This window comes from Drosophila teissieri, chromosome 3L (genome assembly GCF_016746235.2).
Source record: "Drosophila teissieri strain GT53w chromosome 3L, Prin_Dtei_1.1, whole genome shotgun sequence".
NCBI lineage: Eukaryota > Metazoa > Arthropoda > Insecta > Diptera > Drosophilidae > Drosophila > Drosophila teissieri.
The window spans coordinates 13,758,830-13,785,493 of NC_053031.1; the positions used below are offsets into that span (position 1 = coordinate 13,758,830).

General features: G+C 42.8%; 1 protein-coding gene across 4 annotated transcripts in view; it reads right to left on the reverse strand.

Annotated features, from left to right (window-relative positions):
- LOC122617452 (CUGBP Elav-like family member 4) overlaps nucleotides 1-26,664 on the reverse strand; it is a 137,187-nt gene that overhangs the window by 59,974 nt on the left and 50,549 nt on the right. For 3 of the 4 annotated variants that reach the window (XM_043793312.1, XM_043793310.1, XM_043793311.1), the window contains exon 4: nucleotides 11,126-11,260. In XM_043793312.1, coding sequence (XP_043649247.1) covers nucleotides 11,126-11,260 — 135 coding nt within the window. Of the gene's footprint in view, nucleotides 1-11,125; nucleotides 11,261-17,436; nucleotides 17,491-26,664 lie in introns of those variants that run through there. The other variant, XM_043793313.1, reaches the window with a different exon arrangement.

The window sequence follows — 26,664 nt, forward strand, 5'->3', positions numbered from 1 at the left end:
CACTTGGGACCCCGTGGAAGCCAGGTATCCCGGCATCATTAAAATGAGTTAGCGTCCTGGCCGAAGGATGCGAGGAGTCTGCGCTCGAAACTGAGACGGTGACCGAGACGGATACGGAGATGGAGACGGCGACGGAGGCGGAGACGGCGACTAAGACAGACCTCGACCTTACCTTTTGGGTGCAATTTGCTGCGGCAGTGGCAGTGGCAGCAATTAAGCCACAGGGTAGATTAACATTAAGCTGCCGCCGGGGCAAGATGCACTTGCAACTCGTAACTCGTAACTCGCAACTCGCAACTCGCGGCTTTGTGTGCGGTTCGAAATTTATTTAATTAACCGGAAATGTTGTAACCAGAAGTGCCTTAGCTTCGTTTCGGGATTCCTTGAAGAAATGGCATTTTCTGGCCAATTCTCTGATTGCATCCTTGAGGCCATAAACATGAAACAAACGGCCACTTCAGTTCCAGCTTTTTACCCCAAAGGTGAGGTATGGAAAAACTTACGAAAGAAGAGGAGCATAAATTCCCTAAAATAATATTGTAAATTGCTCAAATTGAACAAGATTTTCAATTGCATTACGCAAAAATCTGTGAAGCATTGCATTTTCAATTGTTGTTATGGATGGGAGGAGGAGCATCCCATGGCTTGTCTATATAAATTCATATTCCGTATCTGTGTATGCATAATGGAAGCTCAGATTCGTGCTCTCTGATGTGGCAAACAAAACGTGCCGCTTGCAAAATTGTACAACAACCAATTAAAATGCATAACTCGATTTAAAGTTTACATAACATTTTGCTAAATTACAGGTTCGTCCCAGGCATTCTGGCTTATATAAGTGGCCTGAATCCTTCCCTTCGTCCCTTCGTCCTTTCGCCCCGATTGACGGTTCAGTTTGCAAGGGGCTTACAATGTCTGTCGCTTGTTGCTGTTGCTGCTGCTGATGTTGCTGCTGCTGTTGCTGTTGCCCCGGCAACATGCAATTAAAAGCGATATTGAATTTTGTTACGCTCTGCGCTCGAGTGTGCGATTTGCAATGGTAGTGGTAAGGGGAAGTGGAAGTGGGAAGGCTGTGGGAGCTGTGGGAGTGGCCTTGCTGCTCTGCGGCTCTTATTTAATTTGAGTCGGGCGAAAACATATATTTTGTTATGTGATTGGCATAACTTATACAATGCCATCGGCTTAAAACCACGCTTTGAATAATATTCTGTGCAGTGGCTCCACATCCATCCGACTGATTTACGTGAGCTTGGTTTTTGCCTGATTCCAATTACCAGCTATAAACTGCCTTGTTTTTCCATCTCTCGCCCCACTTGCCGTCGGCCACGGCTGCCAAATCGCCACTGAACCCTAATATATGGCTATTATGGCATACAGTACTTTGGGCCACCAAAGCCATCGCCATGACAACGCTAGGTGAGCTGGAGGCCAAAGGGGCATTATAAATCTTCATTGTTCTGGGGGGCAGTCCAGTAAAGTAGCCCAGCTCGACTTTTTTCCAACCGTATTTGTGCACTCAGCAGATAATTTTCAGAGCCAGTTCCAGAGTTTTCTCAAAGCACTTAGTTCTTTAAAAAGAATTCATTTTATAGGACAAATATTAAAAAGCTTTAAAGTTAAGTAAGCTTAAGGCAAGGGAAACCCTTTAGATTGAAGAAATACCTATTCAGTTACAAGAGGTACAGCAATTTGATTTTACATTTATTTTAAGGCGCATTTTCTTCGAGTGTGTGCGTTGCTAAAAGCAACATCAATTTGCATGAATTGTGTGGTTGTGTGCGTGTGTATATGTAATTACAAAAACACACGGAGCGAAGCTGAGTACGTGCAAATCTGACCAAAAATTTAAATTGAAGCTAACATTTTTGCCAAATGCTGTTGCCAGCAACGATGCTGCCGATGATGATGCTGCTGCCGATGATGATGATGCTGCCGATGATGATGATGATGATGATGATGATGATGTATGTATGCAACTCAGCAGCTTCCCCCATTTGCCACCCACTCGCAAAACCCCCTCGGGCCATAGGAAATATGGTCGAAGCGAGGCCTAACTCCTTTCACCACTTTCCCCCAATGCCACTTTCCACTTTCCATACGATCTCTCTGCAGGCCGTTTTGTGAAAACAAGTATATCGAATTTTAATTACATTTGCTTCATCTGTGGGTGTATGTGTTATTTGCTTTTTGCGCCAAACAGCCGACACGGAAATGTGATTTTTGATTGAGTGCCGACCAAACAGTGGCAACAGCTATGGGGGAAATCAGAGAAATCAGAGGGGCGGGTTGAAAACGCCTTGAGCTTTCACTTGAAAAAATATACACACATGAAGGAAACTTGTCTTATGTAATGTAATTTACATGAATTGTAAAGAAAGTCAGCAGTTATTTACCAAAGTGGTTAACCAAAATACCGATATATGTATGGGAAATGGTGGAAAGTGGTCATTATATTATGCAAAAACCTACACGTGTTCGCATATCACTGCAGTGTGTCCTCATTATTATTCATTGTTGCCTGTCCATTTGATACTCGTCGCTTTTTGTGGTCAACATCGATACAGAGGATTTCGCATTTTGGTAGAGCAGCTTCTGCGGTGAATAAATGCATATTGTGCGGCAACTGACCAATTTAAACTTCTTGGAAATATTCTTTAAGTGAATTTAAGCGCACTTACCTAAAGCAGAATATAAGATAAATCCTAGGAAATGGGAGAGTGAAGGATAAATTCAACTTAAGAAGCTCCAAAGAGGCAAATTTGGAAATCTCTCTCGACTCACTTGCTGAGTTGTTATGACTACCTAACCTATTCCCAGAATTCAGGACTTAAGCCCATAGCCCCCAAAGCATCCTGTCGACACTTGACGCATCCTAGCAACCCACAAGCCAAACGGGCTGAGGTCCCAGTGTCGGTTTTATATTATTTTATTATTTTGTGTGCCCTGGGAGCATCTTTGAAAAAGGATAGCAAAATGCGAGGCGGCCAGGGTATCTGGTATCTGGTATCTGGTATCTGTTATCTGGTATCCAGGCGGCCTAAAACGTTTCCATTTTCATTAAATGCCTTCGCGGCTCGACTCGAGCTGCCTTGCCAAGTTTCCAGTTACGGAGCGCAAGGATGGCTCCTGAGGCTGAAAAGGATATTGTCTAACAACAAAAGCGGAATAAATTAATTTAGCTCATGTCTTGGCCCCGGCAATGAGCTAGAAAATGAGCTGCAGAATATGTATGTGGCATACGGTTGGGCGCCTTCTTCTCCTTCTCCCTACAACCGCCTGATAATAACAAAATATGTGCAACTGACAGGTGGCAGCAACATCACTACAGCAGAAGGAGCAAAAGGAGCTGAAGGAGCAGAAGGAGCACAAGGAGCAGAAGGAGCACGAGGTGCAGGAGCCGCCATTAGGCTGGAAATTTAATAAGTTCCAGGGCCGAGCTGAGTGGTGTCTGCGATGTGGTGTGCTTATTAAAAATGTTAAAGCCGAAGGCAGCTGCGAAATAGAAACCCAATGCGGATCACCATCGATAAGCCAGCGAAGGCGAAAGGAAACAAAAGTGAGCGCTCGCTTACGTGGCCTTTATTGCATTAATTTTTCAATAATCCTCCGCAACTAAAACAAATATCTAAAGTGGCATATTTCATGGGTGATAGGACTAATCTTTTATTGATAGGGCCAAAGCGCGCTCAACTGAGTTAATTAAATTTGCTGCCGAGGGTCCAGCTGCCTTTGCCGCTGGGACGAGTCCCAGTCTTGCCTTTAATAAGGACATCCACATCCACATCCACTTCCACATCCTTATCCCAATCTCCAGCCCTGTGTACATCCTCATCAGCCACCTCCTTATATATATATGTAAGTATGCCAGGAGCAACCCTTTTCACCAGCTTCCCCACGTTGCTGCGCCACTCGGCCCCAAAACTTTGTGCTTAATGCTTAGCCGAAACTTTTTTGACATTTTTATTGACAAGAATCCAGGAGCCCCCAAAGAAGCGCCAACCACGGGCTTCCTCCCTCCGTGCGGCTTGTACAACAACATTTTTTGCTCTCCTGGGCTGCGGCAAAGTTTTGTCTGGGCTCCAACGGTCTCCTGTGCCCGTGTGTTGCGGTCAAATCTAATTTCCGCAGCTTTTACTACTTTATTAAACTATTACAACTAAAGCCAGCCCGGCCCAGTCCTGTTCGTCCTGCTAGTCCTGCTAGTCCTGCCAGCCAGCTGGCAATGGCGACGCCAATGGCAATGGCGATGGGTATTAAAAAAGTTATGTTCTGACGTATATGTTGGTGTATGTGTGTGTGTGTGCGGGTGGGCCACAAAATGTGTTAATAAAGCACACTTGCCACCAACATGGCCACATAATGAAACGAAATTGCGGGAGGCAGGCAATATAGCTGCTGAATGGAACTGGGTGTGGCACAGGGCGGAATATTGAATAGCATATTCAGAAATGATACTTTTAGAGCCATATCACTTTCATTACCTTATCAATGGCGTAATTGATTTTTGCAAAGCCAAAATAATGGCAATTTTAGAATGCGAGAGAACTTAATCAATCAACCAAAATGTGACAGACAAGCAGATATATAGATATTGTTTCGACTGTATTTTAAAGCAATAAAGTCTAAATTATTCAGGAAATATCTTTTATAATCAAATTTTAATTTCAAACCATTTTCAGTGTGGAAGAATATCCCCTAAATGGTGATCTTCCTTTCATAAATCTACAAAGTCATACTAGAGTCATACCAATGAATCTGTACATTTTAGCAGCTTGTTTGAATGCTTATGTAAATTCAAATCAATATGAAGAAGTCTATCGATTAAGAAGGATATATCCAATATATTGCATATTTTGTCATGAAAACATTTTTTGGAAGAATAGTTATATGGTTAGGGTATACCATTCTTTGTTCCCTTATTCCTACTAAGCTGGCCGGCGTCTGGCATAAGTTGCTGGCACTTTGTGGTACTTTTATGACTCGTTGGCCCGGCTTGACGGCATCAAATTTCAGCCACTTCCTGCTCGGCTTCAGCCAGCCGGCTCCTTGGCCACGTTTAATTGCCCTGACCTTCGCATGTGTGTGAGTTGGTTGCATAGTTTCGGGCGTGTTGCATGTTAATTAGCATTAAGCAGGGCCAAGGAGCGGAACGCCTTTTCTAGTTGTATGTGATAAAAATTTATTGGACTTGGCTGGGGAGTGCTACCCGAACCACTCGCCCCACTTGCATATGAAACTTTGGCCATACTGCAATTAAATTTAAGCTGCATCACACACACACATACCCACGTTTTCGGATCCGGAGAGGCTCAGGCTCAGGCTGAGGAACAAGGATCGGGAATCACAAAAGACTTGTGGCCATGGCGACTGTACAGCAACGACGACGGCAAAGTTTTGTTGGGTTTTCTGGTTTCGGTTTTTGGTCTAAGGACGCAAAAGTTCGCGTTTGTATCGTCCACCAGCCACCCCCCCGTTTCGTTTTTGATATGTATTTTAATTCCGTAGCCAGTGTGCCATTTTGTAGTCCTGGGAGTCCAGGACTTTTGGCTTGCCGGCGGCAACAGCAACAAGGATGACTGCGGCTTAAATGGCACTTATGAGCTTATGCCACAACTTACATTATTATTATTACTCCGATTTTTTCTTATGCTTGTATAAACGCTGCCTCTTGGCACGCAATAAATAGTTATAGACTACGCCGAGTGGGGAGAGTTTTGTTTTAATAAAGGCGCATTAAGTGCAATGTTTTATGGGTCCTGTGGGGCCGCGTGGGCGGCATATGTGGAGCTCTAATTATGGCAGCTTCAGATAAATTGGATCTACGATTAGTTGTTGAATCCACTAAGTTATTTTTGCCAGTCATCTAATCATACTATCATGCCATACGAGCCAGTGGCAAAGTGAAACCGCACTATCATTTAAAGAACAGTTCACTGGCGATCCAATCAACTTCGTTTGAGCGGGCAAAAACCAAAATCTCATCACAGTTTTAACCATTATTATAAAGAATCAAATAAAGCAAAGCTCTCGCATGTCATAAGCGTTAAATTCAATTTGAGTTTTACAACGCAGCGCGCGGTTCGTTTTGGTTTGGTTTGGTTTGGTTTGGTTCGGGCTTTTGTTCCGGTTTGTTTGACAGTTTTTGCAGCGCACTCAATCAGCACTTGTTAGAACTTTTTAGTGTGCTGTAAAATAAACATGAGTATAGAGCTGAAATGAAATGAAATTTAATAAATGCAGTGTGCCAGTGTGTGAGTGGATGGGTGGTGGTGTATATGTTGATGTGGGCGGTGTGGGTTGAAACAGGAGCGGAGCAAAGAGACAGGCAGCATGACATGCACTTCATAAAACTTTGCTCATATAAATTGAAATTGAAATGAAATGATGATGCCGGAGCTGCCACGTTGATATATGTGGCTGTGAAAGTGGATGTGTGAGCAAGTGAGAGTTGACAACCGGCGGAAGCTTCCCTCTCTTCCTCCCCTCACCACCCTTTCTCCGCCCCCTCAATTCCCTCGCCATCGCACAATATCTGGCTGTAAAAATTTGTTGGCCAAACAACAAGTGGAGCAGCCAAAGCAGCCAAAGCAGCCAAAGCAGCAAAAGCAGCAGCAGCAGCAACAGCCTGAAAAACAACTTAAACTGTCATTGCAAAGTTTGAGGCAAAGCCCCGTGAGCCGGAGGGGGAGGGGAATGGGGTATTAAAACTTTTCTCTGAGCAATTATGTGAAGGCTACTTAACTTTTTTTGCAGGCAATAAATTTGCTCTTTAAACTAAGACTCGACTTAAGCAGCTGACAAGGAGGACGAGGATGCATGCCATGCACCTGAGTTTGCTGCGACACAATTTTGTTGCACACTCGATTTCTTTTTCTGGTTTTTTTGGGGGGGCAGGAGGGTGGGTTCCTCCCCAATCGTAGAATTTGCTAGAGCTATGTGCAGAAATTCAATTAGCCAGCCAGGCGTGGATGGTGGGGAAATGAAAGCAGTTTGCCACTTGGCATGCCATGCAGTTTTGGGGAATGCTTTGAAATACACGCAGGCACACTGCGATTCAGATACTCTCCGCATGCCTAGATACAATTGCTCGGTTCTGTGGTTGTGACAGGCCATCGGTGCTTCTACTGCTGTGCGCTCTATGCTGTATGTTGCATGCTGCGTGCTGCGTGCTGCTTGCTGCATTCTTGCCTCAATTACGCCGAAAATGTCACATTAATTATTGGCATTTATGGGGTTTGCGCCGCTTTTGATATGATAGACGACAATGCAGGCCAAAATCTGAAGTCTACTTACGGCGCGCTATTGTTGTGTCCTCGAAAGTGCGCGTGTCTGTGTGTGTCAGCCGCATAGAAATTTATGCGCACGTGTGTGTGTGTGTGTGTGGGCTATGTGCTTGTGTGATACGCATTAATTGGAATTTGTTTTTGTGTGTCAGCTGCAAGACGACTCAGAGGTCTCTTTGTTGGCTTCTGCGGCAATTAAAAGTTAATTTGACAAAGCGAGACATTTCGAATTAATTTCGAGTCTAAACGACGTTTTAATTCAATTTATGTTTTTGGCAGCACAACTTGACAATGCCATCAATTGAGTGGGTCGATTGACTCAATGTCTCTGATTTAGATGAGCCATTCAAAATGTGGGTAAGTAGACTGCGTATTTATTCTTTAAATTAATTGACTGCTAAGACTGCCATGCAATCATTTGTGCCTCCATTCCCAATTACTTAATGACAGCTTCCAGTCGCAGTGATTAGGCCGAAAGCGCTTTAAGCCAAGGGGAGTGAGTGGTGGCCGGCCCTGTTAACTGGGCCCATTCAAAGTCAACTTACGCCAACCGTCTGTCAGCAACAGGAGCCGGAGTTCTCCACACTCATGCGGCTACTTATGCAAAATCCTTGACTCCGCCACTAGACGACACCCGTTGCTGCTCATCTGCACACACGCACATGGGAGCTCTGATTACCGGCGGTCGGGGAGCGGTACAAAGGACAATGGAGCAGCGGGACAGTGAGACAGGGGGACAGGGGGAGAGAGGGACACCCGGTGCAGCGGAGCGGGACGGCGGAGACACACAATTGTGTTGATTGCACAGATGACAAGACCTAGGACGAGATGACAACTTTGCTGCCTGCCAGCCCTGATGACAATGAAGTGCGTGCATGAATATTCTAATCAAATGAGCCGCCAGCCTGTCCTGCCTCCTGGCTGCAGTTCCTTGCTCCTGGCTCCTGGCTTCTGCCTCTGTTCCTGCTATTGTCGAGCTGTAAAATTCTTCGCCTACGCCACATGGTTACACTCGAAGAAATGGACTAAGTGCTAGGTTAAAAAACTTTATTGATCCTAAACGATGAGATCCTGGTTTGCCACCGAATGGTATTCGACTAAATATTTAGGCTGTCATATTGATATACTTTCATTATGGAATGGATTTGCATATGTAGCACATGAAAGTAAGTACTACTGAAAAAATGCAATACTAAAATCATTGCTTGATATAACTATGAAAAAAGAATATAAGTCCTTTGTTAAGACACATCTACATGGCTTCGCTTTTAACAGAAATTTATATATTTCGATTTAATGAGCCAAGTAGCTGATTGTTATTCCTAGGCATGTAAAATGTTTTTCCTTGGCAAAACTTTTCGCTGAGTGCTGCAGCAAATGCTTTGTGTTTTGTGCTGGGCAAAAGTTTCAAAGTCAGCCCAAGTCCCCGGCCAGAAAAACCTTTCCTTTACCTCGTTTCATTTCATTCACTCACTGAAATCGAATTTGCATAATTTAACATGATGGTTGCGCTTATTCCTGTAGCCCGTAGCCTGTAGCCTGTAGCCTGTAGCCTGTCAGCCGCACAGACATCGCAGGAGCCGAAGGACTATGACGAGGAGGTGGGTTTATTATTGTTCGCCCTCGGATTCGGCGTCACCGCATTTCGCTGCCACATGCATCATCATTTGCATACATTTGCAGTTCGCCCAGTCAGTCAATGTTCATTCCTCATTACCCCGCTGAGGGGTAACCACCACCAACACCCAAGCACCACATATTTCCCCATCCCTCAGTCGATTTTCTTTGAATATAATTCGCAGCGGAAAAGTGAAGGAAGTGGATGGAGCAGGAGTACATTGACGTTGATGGATTTTGGCACTTACACAGGCTAGCGCCTGTCACTTTCCTAACACCAAATGCGACTCCGAAAAAAAGGAGCGGCTGACTCTGCTCCAGTTGAGCTGACTTTGAAGCGCATTTTAATGAAGAATGATATGTTGGCATCGCCGCAGCCGCAGAAGCCGCAATTTTCCAACCCCCAACCCCAAACAGCCCCCCAATTTAACCACATCGACTGACAGTTTTCGCGGCTTTGCACGCAGCCACTGTCGAAGTTGAAGGGCGACGACATCAACAACAAGTTTTCCGCTTCACCAGCAAGTGAAAAATAACCACAAAAAAATAGAACTCGCGCACATAGATCGAAGAAAAATGAAAATTTGTATCAAATTATGTCGCTGCTTTGTCTTCGCTCCAAATGCCATTTCTGTATGCGGCAGGGCAAATAAATGTATGCGTGAAATATTTTACCTATTCCAAATTTGTGCAAATTTCAGGCATCAATTTGATTGGAAATTGATGGCTGTCATGGTGGAGGAGGAGGGGGCCGAGTTCGAAATCTCAGAACCCCCGACCACAAAAATAAATAAGCTAGAGAAAAATGCAAAAACAGGCGAGTACACTAAAATAAACAGAAGCAAAAATAAATACCCCTCGACATGGGTTTTCTATGCAAAGTGTCACATGGCCAATGTGCCACGCCCCCATCCGACCGCTATCGCAGCCGCCTCTGCCTTTTCATGCATATCACAATGGCAACAATAAACGCCAACAAAAGAACAACAATAACAAACATTAACATGGAAATACACACGCACACGCACACGAGGACCACAAAAGGCGGCAGTCAAAAATGTTGCAAATGTAAGCAAAATAAAAATATATAACAAAGACACAATTACACTCACGAACCGAGTGTTTGCCAATGTATTTGTCTGCCTCTGTGTGTGTATTTGTGTGCATTTGTAAAACCAAAACTTTTGACATAATAAAATGGAATGTTATTGTTAAAAAAGTTACTTGCATATTAAAACAAACGAAACTTTCCACTGCCTCTATCTCCCTCATTTTTTTATTCCACCATTTGTTTGCCATCTGCATGTGTGTGTGTGTGGTGTGTGTGCGCGTATTTTTACTTGCAAATGCCGCATACAAATGCAAATGGCCGGCGTGTGAAACGCGCAGCACTGCCAGGAGCAAACAACTTTAATTGAACTGTTTACCCGATTTTTATTTTATGCCACCTCAAGGCCCCCAATCGCCCCAAAAAGTTGTGTAATTGTTATGGTTATGTTTGTGATGATTATTTGGCTCGCTGCACAGCTGCCCACATTTTCAAGAGGACATTATCAGTAATGTCAGCCACTGGCTGCCAATTTTAGCAGTCTACCTTCTTTTTGGGGAAATTTGGCAGTAAGAATGTAGACTGCATACCATTTTTAACGATGTTTAAAGCTATGAAGCAATATCAATCAAATATATCTTAGGATTGAGCACCTAACTGGAAAACTTAAAAAGTATTTACCTGTAAATTTAAAATATTGAATGCTACAGAAATCATTACGGCTACTTAATCATAAATAAAAATGCCTAATAGTAAGCATCTAAAGTGGCTCGAAGTATTTATTGAAGCATAATTTTGGACAGCTTTATTTGTGATTTCGGAGCTGTAGTGATTTCTAGTAATATATGAAAATTGTATCATTTCCCATCAGAAAACTCGCTTCTACGGATGGCACACGCTATACGACACCGAAACGGCCGTGCTTTTATCTAAAATACTTCAAGCACGTCTAAACACAACCAAGCTAATGCCAAAAGAGCAACGTAACGATCAACGGAATCTTAAGACTAATCATGTAACTGGGAAATACAACAGATAGCGAGCCGAACACGTTACGTATACTTGATATGAACAGAATCTTGGGTGGGGAAACTCGAATTGGACATGGCTGCAGATAGGTAATATATACGTATAGGTAGAGGTTTAGGTATAGGTAGAAATTGTGGATGGTACTCACCTTTGCTGGCACCGTCCGGCCCACGAAGTATGGTGCACTCCTCTATAGTGCCGAAGGGATGGAAGATTTGTCTAACATCGTCTTCGGTCTGTTGTTTGCTGAGCATGCCAACGAACAGCTTGCGATCTAAATGCTCTGTTTTGGTTTCGGGTTTGTTCATGTTTCATATGTCGTATGTCATGTGGTTCGATCCGATTGATCCGATCGATTCAGTTGATTTTGATTGATTACGATTGATTTACGAATTTGATTGTTGCACCAAAAGAGACGGCAAAATGGACAAGTGGCAATGTGTTTGTATTTTTGTATTATTGTATTTTGTTTTGTGGACGGCAGTGTTTGATCGTGTGTGGTAGTTTTGTGTTTTAGTGTTCGGTGTGTGAAAATGATAAGTTTTCAATCAAGAAGCCATAGCCAGAGAAAATTCGCAACAAATCATATTGAAATCCGAAAAATGAATACGGAAAAAATATATATCCTCGATCATAATGTGTAGGTGTGTCGTTGAAAAAGAGATGTAAATGCAACAGGGTTACACATTACGCAACATTTTTTTTTTGTAACGAGTAACGAACGCAGCAGGCACATTTACGTAATTGTTTTTTGTTTGGTAATTTGTTCAAAATTTCAACAGGCGCAAAATACCCAAAGAAAAGTAAAAGCAACAACATTTATTTAAGGAGAAATCGTTGGTGTTTTGGGTGGATAGTTTGAGCACCAATAGAGCAAATACAATTACAACATTTATTAATGTGGTTAGGTATTTTTTTTGGTTTTTTGTTGGGTGGGAAAAGGGAGTACAAATTTCGATTTATAAGCGGAACGAATTTTTTGTTGAAAATTGTTGCATCAAGAAGGAAGAAATTTGGATATGGAAAGAACGGAAAAACGGAATCAAATCAAAATCATAGAAATCGAACCACAAAAGAGGGGAAATCAGTTTTTGAAAATCATAAGAGAAGAATTGTCAGTTTTCCAATTTTGCCAATTTTGATGTATTTATTTTTTTTTTTCGTTTCAATCATATTTATTTGATATAGAGCACGAACAAGTGTTACATAAAAAGGAAAGAAAAGAAGATAAAAATGGGTGATATTTAGTTAAAATTGTCGTACATTTTGTTTTTTGGTTTAGCTTACAACTCTTACGAGAATTAAAATTATCTATTCATATACGTAATATATAAGTATGTATATTTATATGTATATATATATATTTAACAGACACACGCACACACAAGCAAACCGTCTCGCACACTTACACACTGACAAGCTGGCCACGCACAGAGCTACTGAGTTAAGGATAGACATTGAAAGGTAATTGAACACGCTAGCCACTACTTGAAAAAATAGTTGGTAAAATTACGGGCGAGCATGAGGAAATGTATGGCTTAAAAGTACTTAGAGTCTACGTACATAAGGCTAGTATGGTGGTGGTGAGCGTATAGAGATGGTGGTGATCGGCGAGAGATTCTCTGAAATCTAATCAATATCTACTGGTAAATGGATAAGGTCGCACATGGATAAGGCAGCTGTCGCACGACTGTCCACCCTCTCAATTTCGTATTTTCACGTCTTTTTTCGCCTTTTTAAAAGCGTATAATCCGAAAGCCCAGCCAAGGACACCAAGGACACCGAGGACACCGAGGACTGGCACTCGCACTTGCACTCGGTATCATATCGAAAATTGAGCGTCACATAATTGGCAAAACACTTGCCACAGACAGCCGAGCCAAGCCGGACCGCCCCAGCTGCTGTCGCGTTAAAGTGGCAAAAGCAATCGAAGTAGAAAATAACTAATACGACACGTTGGACCCATGCACATGGCCTGCAGGCAATTGTCTTGTGTCCGGGTTAAGCCTAATGGCATTTGGGTTCCGTTTCGTCCTGCGCTGCGTCCTTCCCGCTTCCTACCATCCTTGCCGGCCCAAGCACGTGCAATAAGCCAAACAACGCCCCTGGCATGCTAAACAACAACAACATCAACATCAGCAGTGAGAAGGGCGAAAGGATGTTGGAAGCAGTAGAAGGGTTGGCTTAATAAAAATGTAAAGCACGTTGAAACGGAGGGCAGGACAAGGTAAAAATAGTGCAGCATACTTTGCGGCGCCTGCTGTTGTACATATGAAATGGCATAGTTCAACTGGCTGTTAACAGTTGCGGCCAAAAAAGGGCAGAAAAAAAAACAAGAAATGGAAGGCGGTGGGGCTAAGTAGAAGTGGTGGGTGGCGGGCGGGTAGGACAAAAGGATTTGCACAATGTTTAGCCTGGCGTTGCAGCAATTTTCTACAATTACCTGGGGCACAACGACACAGACCGGCAGGGATAAAATGCACACAGGGCTTTCAGTGATTCCCTTTTGGCTGTTCTCCTCCTATGCTTTTGCTTTGCTTTTACTTTCTTTTTTCTATTTTTTTTTTATTTTTTTCGGTCTCTGAGCTAAAGGAAAGCGCAGTGAAAATAATATTAAAGGCCATTAGGCTCATATAGACAAGTTAAGTGGCTCCTGGTTCGGGTCCTGGTGCTGTGCGCTCGTTTCTCCTGATTCCTTTGCTGGCCATGTGTGGCAGTTTTTAGATTTTATTTTTATGCCTGCTCCGGCGAAAAGAAGTCATTAACGTGTCGTTGTCTTTGATGCCGCAACCAAAGTGAAAGGGGGGTGTGCGGCAGCGGTGGCAGCGGCGGCGGCGGCAAAAAGAAAGCCAAATTAAATTAGCTAACCACATGGCAACTTTTGTACATGTGCTCTGCCGGCAGAAGACGACAAGGACAGGCCACTAATTGTTGCACGTTATGTTTTTGCTTATCTTCCCAGCCCAGATCCTGCATCCTTAATCCACCAACCACTTTCCAGTACCCAGCTGCATCTTTCCGGGTTTTTGCCCCGTCCTCCTGGGTAAAGTAATTGTATTTTAAGTCCTGGCCAAAGGTGAAAAAGCCAGTCGCGTCTATGAATAATACAAAAAATTGTGGAGACAGCGGCGCCAGAGGATAAATAAAGGAAAAAACTAAACACAAAGTCGCTGACAAAGCGAAAGTCAAAGCTCAAAGCTCATGTGTCCCTGAACTCCCTTCCCTTCCAATCGTCTGTCCTTTCTGCCGTTTTTTCACTGTACCGACTGGCTTCCTTTGAATGGCTGGCTGGCTGGCGGCTGGCTGGGCACTGTTGCCAATTGACATGTAAATTGACGTTTAATGGCTGCTAATGAGCGTCTGAGGATTAGTTCTACCGCTACTCCCAGGCTAAGATGAGTGGACAGGTGGGGCCATTTGAATACCTGAAGACATCTGCCTGAGGAAAGGGGAAGTGCATAGGTCTCTGTTGAGTCAGGTGTGCGAATCGAGATGAAATTTCTCTGCCAAATGGCTGACTTTGATGGGGGGATTACTTTCAGCTCAGTCTTGTGAACCCTTTGCTATCCCAGTGCAGCTAATAAATCATTAAACAAACAAATAAATACTCCATTAATTTTCACAGCTTAGCCAACATTCTTAGAAGCAACTTAGCTCTGCAAATGAGGATGCTGCCGTAATGCGACCAATTCATATCTCAAAATGTTCTAATCTGATTACTCAAGATAGCTCAGAATGGTATGTAAATATATTTAAGTTATTAATTATTTTGTGGGGATTTTCAAGCATCTCGGTATAATTACGAAACTTTGTGAAAGGCGAGTGCCTCCTTGGAATAATATTTGCTTGCCAAAAACTGATTGAAAACGAAATCAACCCCCATTCACTTCACTCTTCACTCCCTTTATTCGGATTTATGTGTTTGTATCTTCTCGTCTGACCACGTTTAGTTTGCAATAAATTATTGAAATTGTAATTACTTAGGCAGGAAATGGGTAAATGAGCACCAAGTCGTATACTTAATGCTGCCCAACTGGCTCTTCACGTTGATATGCTCGATTTTGCCAGCAGCTCGTAATGAAAATTTAATTAGAAATATACTATATGTTTACATTGATTAAGGCAAGCAGCTTTGCACTTAGTGCCTAAGCCTAGAATAGTTTTTCATTTGCATTTTTCCAGATTTTATTACAGCCCTCCACTCGGTTTGATTGATGATGTGCCCTTGATGCGGAGTGTGAGTGCCACCGAGTGACTGACTGGTAAAAGGAAACTAATTAATATGTAATTAGTGACATTCATTTGACATGTAACGGGGCTAATGTAAAAATCTTCCCGACTATCCCCCAGATTAATGGGTATGGGCATGGGTATCTGGGGAGTGGGAAACGCGTTCTCTTCAAAAGCCTTGATTAAAATGTAAATGACTCCGCGCACAATCAATTCGAGCGCCATATGCTGAAGCCCCAATCACTGGGATCAGATGTGGCAAATGTGTTATGCTGCCCCATCAATAGCGCCGGCAATTGTCCTGGTCTCGTCCTGGCCAAGTGTGCCTGCAGGCCGCTCGGCAGGATGCCGGCGACATGCCAGTTTTATGGCACTCAGACGCAGGATATGCCAGACGCTGAAAGTCATCCCTGCTGCCGAGGTGTCAGTATTTATACAGCAAATAAGCTAAATGCTCCCTTTATGAGTCCCTCAGCTGCGGCTTCGTCGCCGGCAAACAGTTGGTGTCTTCGCCCCGACAATTGTGTGGCAATTGTCAAAAGTCCCCCCCTCGTTTCTTGACGTTTAAATATGACTACAGATAACTCAGCTGCCAGAATGCTCTATGCTCTATGCTCCATGCTCTCTGCTCTTTTCGCCTTTGTTGCCATTGTGTCGCGAATCCTTTGGGCCTCCTTCCGGCGACTTTGAGCTTTTCGAGTTTATTTGTCGGGTGAAAATTCTTTCGTAATAAGCGTAAAACTCGACTATAGGCTGGGGACAAACTGGTGAAATTATACAGAATCCTGACGAAAGCGGGCTCTAGACCCTAGCGAAAGTTAGAAGTAAATTAGTTATTAGCCTTGTAAGTAGTTCAAAAGTTAAGTCAGCTGACAGCTAAACTTGGGGTTGTTTCAGTTTCGTGGAATTCGAAATGGCTAAGAGCCGCCAAAATGCGCCTAATTGTTAATTAGTGTCAGCGTGAATTTGTGTGCGGCTGCAGTGCCAGACATTTTCATAGTCACATTTTTAGGCACAAAAGTTTTTGTTTGGCCAGGACCAAAAGTCAAAGACAGACGGAAAGGAGCGGATGTAGGAAGTAGAAAGAAGGCGGAAACTTTATCCTCGTGGCTGCGGTATTGAAGTGTTAATTAATATTGAAAGGGATAAACTTTTGTCTGACTTTCCGAGTGAAGCGAGGAGCGGACTGCAAGAATGCCAATTCAGCTTTCACTAGCAAGAAATATCTTTTACTTTAAAATTTAAAAGCAACCCTTTTACACTGAGTGTGTTAATTAAATGGGCTTTTAAACTATTAAGAGCGTCAGTATCAGCCGTATCTTAGCCATGATTTTGAAACGTGCCTTTCTCTATGCGGGACAGAGAAAAACATTTGCATTCCATTTTGCAGCCAGTGATAAATTTGAGCTTCTTCATCTTGAGCATCCGCAGCCAGAGACCAGGCCGCCACTTGGAAAGGCAATCTTGACAAGCCATTAACATTTCATGTGCACCTTGTCTCCGCTTTTTTCCGCTTTTTTCCGCTGGCTTGACTATCGCACTAAAAGTCAATATAAAGTAAAAATTTTTTATGACCCCGGGATTATCATTTTGCGCTGCTTTCGCTGCGGCTGCCGCTGCAGCTTGACATGAAATTGGCTGCACACTGTGGGTAACCAGAAATTGGCTATAAAAGGCGAGCGACGGCCAAAAGGTGCTCCTGCCTTTCGTCTTCGCTCCTTTTATATATAAATAAATGTGTAAAAAATATAGAAATTTTTATTTTAAGTAGTGACGCGTCAGGGATAATGTTAATGGCACATGGCATTTTCATTTCAAACGCATAAAAGTGTCCGCCGTTCACGTGAAAATGCTCAAAGAAGCAAAAAAAAAAAGTGAGCAGCGAAAAAAAGAAGAAGCCCGGCCAGGGAAAAAGGAAAATGTCCTCTTTGTGGCTGTCGTTTATGTCTGTACAGATTTGATTTTTATTTCGTATACGAGGCATATATAGACAAGATATGTGTGTATAATAGGGGCAACTCACGATAAAGCGGAATTTAAAGTTTATGGCGCTAGACATACGCTGGTATAATTATATGTCTCCTTTTATAACTTCGTTGGAGATTTTCGAAATGGCCAAAGGACACAGCCGTAAATTTGACTAAACTCTTGCATGGCATTTCTTACTCGAATTTAATCTAATGAATATTATAGCTAAGGCTAGGCTTTATGTAAATATTTGATGCTTACTTTGCGGTGGTTTGGACTTTAGTTGTTTGCCTTAGTAACTCATGTACCGTGCTTTCATTTATTGCCGGGATTTGATTGCGGCGTGTTTTTAACTTTAGTTTATTACATTAACGTTCCTACATTAACGTTCCTACTATTACTTTAATTTCAGTGGCTATCCCTGTAGTCGTGTTGGAGTGGGGTTCAGCACTTGGTTTCGGTTTGAACTAGGGGGCTTAAAGCTCTGTCTAATTGAGGCACGGCTTATTACGATTACTTATCACGGCCTAATGAAACTGGTTACATTAACAAACTTTGATGCCTTAAAAGCATGGATTTTAGAACTACTTTTCATGGACGTTTGCTGTGGGCTCTCCTCTTGCATTTACGCAATCGTCGAGTTATTTGCTAATTGGGATCGGATGGATTTTCCAAGTGTTTTCCATTGTGAACGTCGCCTTTAGTTGAACGCCTTCATTTCGATGCTTCTCAGGCCGATAGCTAAATGCGTGTAGAGATTTTGGGGTATTCGGATTTGGATGTTTTCAAAGTTTTGGCAAAAAAAGAGAAGAGCAGAAAAAAGAAAGAGAAAAGTAAGAATAAATAAAGTTTTATAATCTCTGTTGTTGTTTGAGTTTTCTGATTGAGCGTTTGCTGTTTTTATTTCGTGGTAAAATATTTACTTTGTAAATTTTATTGCACATTGTTAATTAATTGGATTATTTTTTCTTGTAACGATTTTTTTATAATTCTACTACTCAAAAGAGCAACACGCGAAAAATGCACAACAAATGTTTACGTGGCACAACAATACAAAATTGCTATTTTTTGCGACAAGTCTTCTGAAGAGGTACGTAAATAAAAGTAGATATATCACAACATTTAGCATAATCGTTTAAGTCTTTTCTGAATTGTGTCCATTATTTTCAGTGGTAAACTGTACGCACAACATCGAAAAACAACAACACAGAGGTATAAAATTTTATCGGGGAAAAATAAATAGACAATTTAATTAAGATAAATATGCACGGGGTGGCAAATTCGGGGGTTAGATGATCAATAAAAATGAAATATCAGCTTAAATAACATTAAAGTACGGATATTTACGGATACATAAGGTCTGCTATTTAAGAGCATCAAAGTTTGATATGTTTGAATTTATAATAAATACTTTTTTGAGAGCAATATTATTCGCTTAAAGTAAGGAATTTAGGAAATATTATAAAATAGACGACAACAACACACGGCATATGCGTATAGATACGGAAATATTGGTGTTTACATATCGGTATGTAATAATTGTAAAGGTAACTAGTCTAGATGTTAGCAACATACAAAGGCCTATAGCCAAAGGATTACCACAACACTCGACAAAGGTCTGATTGGCATGGTATTTTTGTAAATAAGACTATACTAAAAGCATTGTGCACAATATAACAAGATGCCCGTCTCGGATAAGAGAAAACAAACCCTTCCATCATCTTCTCGTTTCACCTCAAGCGGCCATAATTGAATATATATTGCCTGAGTTAACTCCTGAAACAACAGCAATCTCCGAGTAGCAAATCAATGCAAAACTTCAGGCGTAGCACACTCTTCAACACCTTGACAGCAGCTGATGCCACAAATAAACAAATAAAATCAACAACTAGAGAAGTGGAGAGGTGGAGGGGGGCACAAATGGGGGGAAAGGACATTGCAGCAACGAACGAGTCAAGTTCGTCAATCAAATTGCTGAGGGAAGTTTTAAGAGAAAATGGTTCAATAAACATGTCTTACAAAAAACATTTTAATTAAATTATATTTTCCACCCCTCCTTCGGCATGTTTGTGTGTGTGTGTTTGAATGTGGTAGTGCGTTTTGCAATATTTATCAATTTTCCAAGAGTCATCACAATAACCATACGTCTTCATCTAGCACACACACACACAGACACACACACAGCCGCTCTCACACAGGCAAACAAAAGTGTTTTAGCGCTCTTCATGCACATCACTCATTTACACGAAAGGGTGGAAAGGAGAGAGAGGGCTAGATTGCTCGAGGGTGATGGAATGATAGAGGGAGGGTGGGGTGGGGTTGTGCGCTCTACTTTAATTTAATTTTTGTGGTTGCTTTTCCTTGTAGTTGTTGCGGCTTGTTTGTTTGTTCGTTGCGCGCAATTAATTGAACTTGCTGCAGACTCAGACTATTGACAGCTCAGAGGGGGGCGGTGGGCAAGTCCTGGTACGACGGGGGGAGTGGCAAGGATGCGAGAAGGAGCGCAAAAGGAACTCCGTTCGAAGCAGAGTTTCTGCTGCGGTTGAGTCGATGAACACTTAAGCCGCACTCAATGCACCCGATCCCCGCTCGTTGCCCGTTACGCCTTTCGGAATTTAACTAAGACAAACACCACAACGAAAACAACAGAAACGGACTGAGCCACACACAGATACAGCTAAAGTAGGGTGGACCTTGTCCGCTTAACTGCAATATTACTCATACGCACTGTTGGTAATCTAATAATAGTAATATAAAAACCCATTTGGTATATGTTTGAATTCAAATAAATATATTTCCAATCTTTAATAAAACATTCCTATGGTGCTAGCTTAGGTTACCTACAAAGCTATTTTATCTTATTTTATTTATTGGTCTTGAAAGCGTTTTTATATGGTGACGACTATTTATAGTCTTCCGCTACGTGGGTCCACCCTAAGCTACACAATCACTCGGACAAATTCACGAACACAAGTTCCGCAGTTTGTTGCCTTTTCCGTTTTGGTATATGAAATGCTTTCGGGACTTATGTTGGCTTAGCAGCAAACTTGTCTAAGCTTTCGACCAAGACAGATAGATAGATAGGGTTGCGAAGAGCCTTGGGGGCTCGGCGAGGAGCCGGGCTCTTGCAATTACAATTACGCATAGACGGGGGAAAACAAAACAGCAGTGGATGATGAAGAGCTTGGCCAAGACGAACGGCCAACGGTAATTGTAATGGCCGTCAAAGCTGGCAAAACGCTTAGCAATTTAACGCACATTTAACCAGCCCGGGCATCCCTTTAAAGGCGGACGAGTCCTTGCGGCACCAGATCTCCACTGACTTTCTACTACTTAGCGACCAGTAAGCAACTCCGCATCCTGGTCAAGGCTCTCTCTACCTCCTGCCAGCCTCTAAAACATATTGCACAATTACTTGGCTCGAGCAAACACACACACACACAGAGAGAAGGGGGGTAAAAAATAAAATAGCTAACGAAATTTATGTTATTGTTTGTCTGACTGCCTGGCAGCTAGGAGCAGCAGGAAGGACTATTCGTACCTTGGCCTGCCAACGCTCTCCCATATTATTTGCACATATATTCCTGGCCCTCCTCTGCCTGTGTGTGAGTCTGTGTGTGCATGTGTGTGTGTGTGTGCCCTGTTTGTTGCAACATTTTATTTATCGCACTGGCCATAAAATGCACGATGGGGGCATTTGTAACAATTTCGCAGCCGCACACAATGGAGGAGCCAATCCTCCTTCTCCTCCACCTTCTCCCCCTTCACGTTTTCTTAGTCAAGTTAAAATATTACAACATCATGCTTAAAAGTCACGTTTAAACGCTGACGACGACGGCGCTGAAAGATTATTGCATTTTTAGACTGCCAACCAACCGCCCTCGTTGCCCTGGCCACAGGACACCTCGCCTCCTGGCCACCTGGCTTCCACCTGCGCCGCACAGCCGCACAATCACAAACAAACGTAGTTCATTTCAGTCAGACGTCGTCCTTGTCGTCTGCGCCTGCCTGTCTGTGAAATAAGTAATAGTGTTGCAACGTGCCTGCCGCATTTTATTTCCTCCACAGCCAGATACCAGGACTCAGGACCGGGGACCGAAGGATGCGCTTGGGTTAAGGTGATCCACGGAGTTTGGGTTGAAAGTCTGCTCGCTGGCAAGCCATTGATTGTATAATTCTTGTGTTGCGAGTGAAAATTGTATATGCTTGATGTCTGATTGAATCGAATTGATGTGAGAAAGTGACTGCCCCTCTTCGTTTGGCTTTTGCGGTTACGAAACCAATTTATTTGCTTTTTCGATGCGAGAGCGAGCGACTCTGCCTCTGACTGTGTGTGAGAGTGTGTGTATTATTTATTTTAAATAGCAGTCAGTAGCCAAGGTGTATCTCTCACAGTGACTCTGCCCAGAAATCCTTGAAAGCCAAAAATGATTTCATAAGATGAAAAGCGCTTTTTCCCACAATATTTTCGGTGTGCCTGTGTGTGTGTGTGGAGGAAAGTGTGTGGCAGGAAGAACCACAACAATTTTTGGCAACTTTGTGGGTTGGCAGATTGAAATGTTGGTTGGAAGCAGGAAGATGCTGGTTTGGAGTGTAGGCGAATGCAATCAATGGTAATGACAATTAAAGCAAATTGCTGTTCTCCGCAAAAAATAAAAAATGAAGAAGGATACATATTGATGCAACTATGCAACTAAATGTTCTTTGCTTTTTAGATCTCTGTCTAAGCTGGTTTCAATTACATTTAAGAGGAAAAGCGACCTTATCGCCAAGTCCTGGGGATATAAAGTCAGAAAAGCAAAAGTCACTTTTTCAATTTCCAAAATTAAAAAAGGGAAATTCAACGCACACACGAGTAAATCACTAAGTTACTGTGTCGCATTGATAAACCCTTATCAAGCTGGCATTTTTTCCAGGCACACACCCCCTCACTCCACTCTTCCAAAAAAGCCAAAGCGAAAAAAACCCCAAGTACGTTGACACTCTGTCAGAGGGCATACAACTCGATGGGTAGAAAGTCACTAAACGGAACGCGGAAGTCTGACAAGGGTGAATGGAAAACCTGCCCGAAAATAGGGCCTCCTTGCGGCGTGAATTTAAAAGTCAGGGAATGCCGGGCCGTTTTTGTTATGTAGCGCGCATATTAAAATCTATAAAATATGCTTGTGACTGCTTTACGACTTGAAAGCCAGCAGCAGCAAAAACCAGCAAAAAAAGTTCAATATTTGTAAATCTTGTGCTGCTGCTTCACGGTCGTCTTCTCGGTAGACTCCTCCTCATTCTCCATCTCCTCAATCTCCTCCTGCGAATGGCTACGTTCTTTATGGGTTAATGGTGCGAAAACGTGACTTAATGTGCGTGTGTAAGAATTTTTTCGCTCCCCAAGCCGGAGAGTTATGAGCCAGGGGGCAGGACTCGTCGTCGCATCTGGTGTTCAAAGGTCAAAGCAATTTGAGGCTTCCATGGGCGGCTGGATTTTAATAGAAATGTCAGCCAGAAGGAGTGGCTTTAAGCTGCCTGAATGGCCAGATATGGGTAAGCTCAAGTGCTTTCGCTTTAAAGACCCAATTTAATTATCTATTTTTGCTTGCAACTATCTGCCACTGGATATGAGCTTAGCGTAAATGACAAATCCTTATGCTAAATATGCTTAATTGCAGCACCCACACATACACCTACACAACTGCACCTATGAAGAGAGAGACAGAGAGCTTACAACGTGCTGTACATATGCTTAATGAAGCTTATAACTCACACACTTGCAGCGTGCAACACGTACACGTCCTGACAATCCAGGCAACAGGCAGCATATGCCATCAACTGGAGGCCCGCCAGGCGAAATAATTATAAAGCGCTCGCAGCAGCGGAAGCTGCAACGGAAATGTTACCGTTATACCTGGCAAAAGCACGTGCAACTCGGGCTGGGTGCTGGGGGCTGGGGGCGTGGCAAGTGGCAGGTGGGAAGGTGGCATGAAGCATGAGGCAACCTGGTTGCGGGTGCAAATTCTAGCACTGCCAGCCGTTTAGTTTAGCATAATGACAGGCACAGGAGCATGGCCCCGAAATGGAGACAGGTTCGGGTGGCTCTTGTGGGTGGTTTTTGTGGGTGGCCTGTGGGTGGTGCAGTGGCCGGGGGCAGCCACTAAACCAAGCCACATTAGCTCGGCAGCAAATGTGGCAAGGCGTGTTAATAACTCACTGTGTGCTACGAGTGCACTCCGGAGAGCTGAGCTCTGTCTCTATCTCACTCTCTCGCTCTCGCTCTGTTGCCGGCTTGCTGGCATTTAAGTTTTCGGATTTAATAATAAAGGTGGGGAAAGGGGAACGTGGAGTGGGGAGCGGGGAGCGCAAGGACACAGAAGTGGGTAAGTTTGTCGTCGTCGCATCTTGACGTGTAATGGGGCCTGGTCCTGGCAGAGTCTGGCAGGATCTGGCCTGCTGGCACTGCATGTTTTCCATGCATAATGCATAATTTCGTTTCATCATCTCGGGCTCCTGGCTGCCAGGCATTTCTGGCTACACTCCCCCACTTCCCCTTCCCCCATCCTCCCAACTGGGGCCTAATTTGCTGCATAATGAAGCGTGTAGTAGCTCCCAAACTCCCTGTTCTCTGCTCCATTCTGCTGTTGTGTTTTGTTTCGGGCTGCGTTGCAATTTCGGTTGTGTGTGTGTGTGTGTGTGTGTGTGTGGGAAATATTCTTAGTGCTTGTCGGGGATTTGCTGTATTTATGCTAGATAATTGGATAACATCCATCAAGCGGGCAACTAATGAGATACATATTCGGAGCCTTCACATCCGCAGCTGTGACATTTCATCTCAATGATTACACGCTCTAGAATCAATAATGCCGCCTTTTCCGGCCATCAACCCTCTGGCTCTGCTTTTGTTAACCTGAAACTAACGAAAAATCCCGACGATGTGGAAGGACTAAGAGGAAAAGCTTCTAACCACACTCACACACACCTTTAATGTGGCCACAATGTGAAAACGAGTATGTGCGCCAGTGTGTGTGAGTGTGTGTGCTTCATTATTATTATGGTTGTTGTTATGCCCCATTCGTCCTGTTTTTCTATATATATAGCATACATACGTATATGTATTTATCTACCTGTCCCTGTCAGTATTATTTTTGCCGTATTGTTTGCTTCCTTGTCGCTGGCATTGTTATTTTTTCGTATTTTTGCCAGCGCCTCCTTCTTTCGACATCGCCGTCATCCTGAATCCTGAATCCAGCAACCAGGATCCTTTCATAGAAAACTCCATGTGTGTGTGACTTGTTTTCGTTGTTAGTTTTTAGCTCGGTTGTTCGATTTTCGTCACTAATGAGCAGCCGTAAAGGCGAACGCTGAACTCGAGAAGGGCGTGACGCAGGTAATGTCCTTTGGACACTGGTGTCATGTGTGTCTTTGTGTGGGTAAACAATGTATTTTATTTGTGTTTACGTTTTTAACAGCTCTGACAGGCGACTGTCTTGTCTTGTTGTCCTTCGGATTTGGGTCAATATGCGAACCACTCACTCCTTTGCCATGCCCCCTCTTGCCCTTCCATTTATATCCTTTAGATCCTTTCGGTCTTCGTGTCGGCGGGATTTTTCATTTGCCTAATGAATTCAATTATTTATTTACCTTGAGTTATTTTTCTTAGCCACGCTTTCAGCGACAGTCTCTGATTTGATTTTGCGTGCTCGCCTTCATTTCGATACGAGATGAGTGGCGGGATTGAAGGGGGACGGGGACAGAAAGGGGACATTTCTAATTAATTTTGTACAAATTACATGGGTTTCAGCGTGCAAGAGCGGGGTTGGCTACAAAAAGTGAAATTTCATTAGTGCAAGAGCAATATTTAATTGGAAACTGAGAACTAATTAAACGGCGACGCAGCGATCCTTAATTCAGAGGGTCCGGGGGTCACTTTGCAGTCAATTGCAAATGCAACTGCCGGCGATTCAAGCACAAAATTAATTAACACTCAGCAACACACACACACACTACTCCTCATTGTGTGAAAAGGGCGCACAAAAATATGCAATTAAAATTGTAGTTGCGCTGGAAATCGGCGTCGCCAAAGTTATTAACAACAGCTAAACAATAATAATAATTCGCAATTTTACCACATACACACACGCACACACACACACACACATGGAACAAACACAGTAACGCAAATAATAAACTAATTAAATCGACAGAGGCCTCTATACGTAATGTGCTTAATAATTTGCTAAATTAATTGCTTTTTTGGCCAATTCAATGGAAGGTGTCAAATGCACAAATGAGCGAAACTAAGCCGCATTGGAGCTAACCCTATTTGAAAAGCATCTCAAACACAGTACGGAAAAAAAATAGTTAACATAGAGAAGAAGAAATTCTTGGGTTGCAGAGTGAAGATTTTAGGAACTCCGTTGAAAAGATTCTTGGCATAGGATATACGAGTAAAACTGGTAAACGATATTGTTAGTAGATCACAAACTTACTGCGAGCTTAAGGCTAGAACTGAACTTCTGCTACACAGGACTTGAACTTACCTGAAAATAAAGAGAGAGAGAAAGTTATTAAATTGTGTGCGCCATAAAGTTAAAGGACTAAACTCCTCCAGACAAATCAATTCGTGAGTGAATGCCAAACTATATCGCCACACTTGCCGCTCGCAACTGCCTCACGTTTATAGGTAACACAATTTGTTTTTTATTATTATTTGCATTTTGTCCCGCTTTTTGCCGCTTTCCCCGCTTTTTATTTGGCGCCAGATCCCCATTCACATCAATTTTCTGCTAACAAAGTTCGCTTGGTGTCGAGCTGCCCTTTTTTCAGGCTTTTCAATTTCACATATACCAAATATTTTTTATGTTTTCACCTTCTCAACCCCCGGCTTTTGTGTGTGGAGCGAGATCTCTCCTCGCTTTTCGTTTCTCGACTCGACTCGTTTTTTTTTCCATATTTTACATGCAAATCGAATTTTCCTCAATTTTAATTGGATTTTTGATTGGTTATACTTGTGTTTATATACGCACATCTCGTTTGGCTGGAATAAAACCCTCGACAAATTCTGTGTATATGTGTATATGTGTACAGAGTATTTATTTATAAAAATATATATATACACACGATATACATACATATATGCAGCGTTCAAAACGCTGCCTATACATCAATTATTTTGGTTTTAAATTTGATTTTTGATTTTCATGTTCGTTAGTTTGTTACACGCTGTAAGTTGAGAATTTACAACAAAATCAGGTGAAATATGTAAATTCGGCATGTGCTCTAAGCTGGATTTTGGGCAATTGTTGAATTTCAACTGACTCAAAACTATATTTATTTTTATAGCCATTAATTTGCCTGCACACTGCGTGCACATGGAAATTGAAATATAAGTAAAGCTGGGGAAAAGTTTACCGAACTTTGAGAGCAACACCTTCGCTGCCAAAAACGCCCCCATCAAATCTAATGATACCTTTCCAGCAGTTGGCCTGGGCAATTAACCGAGTC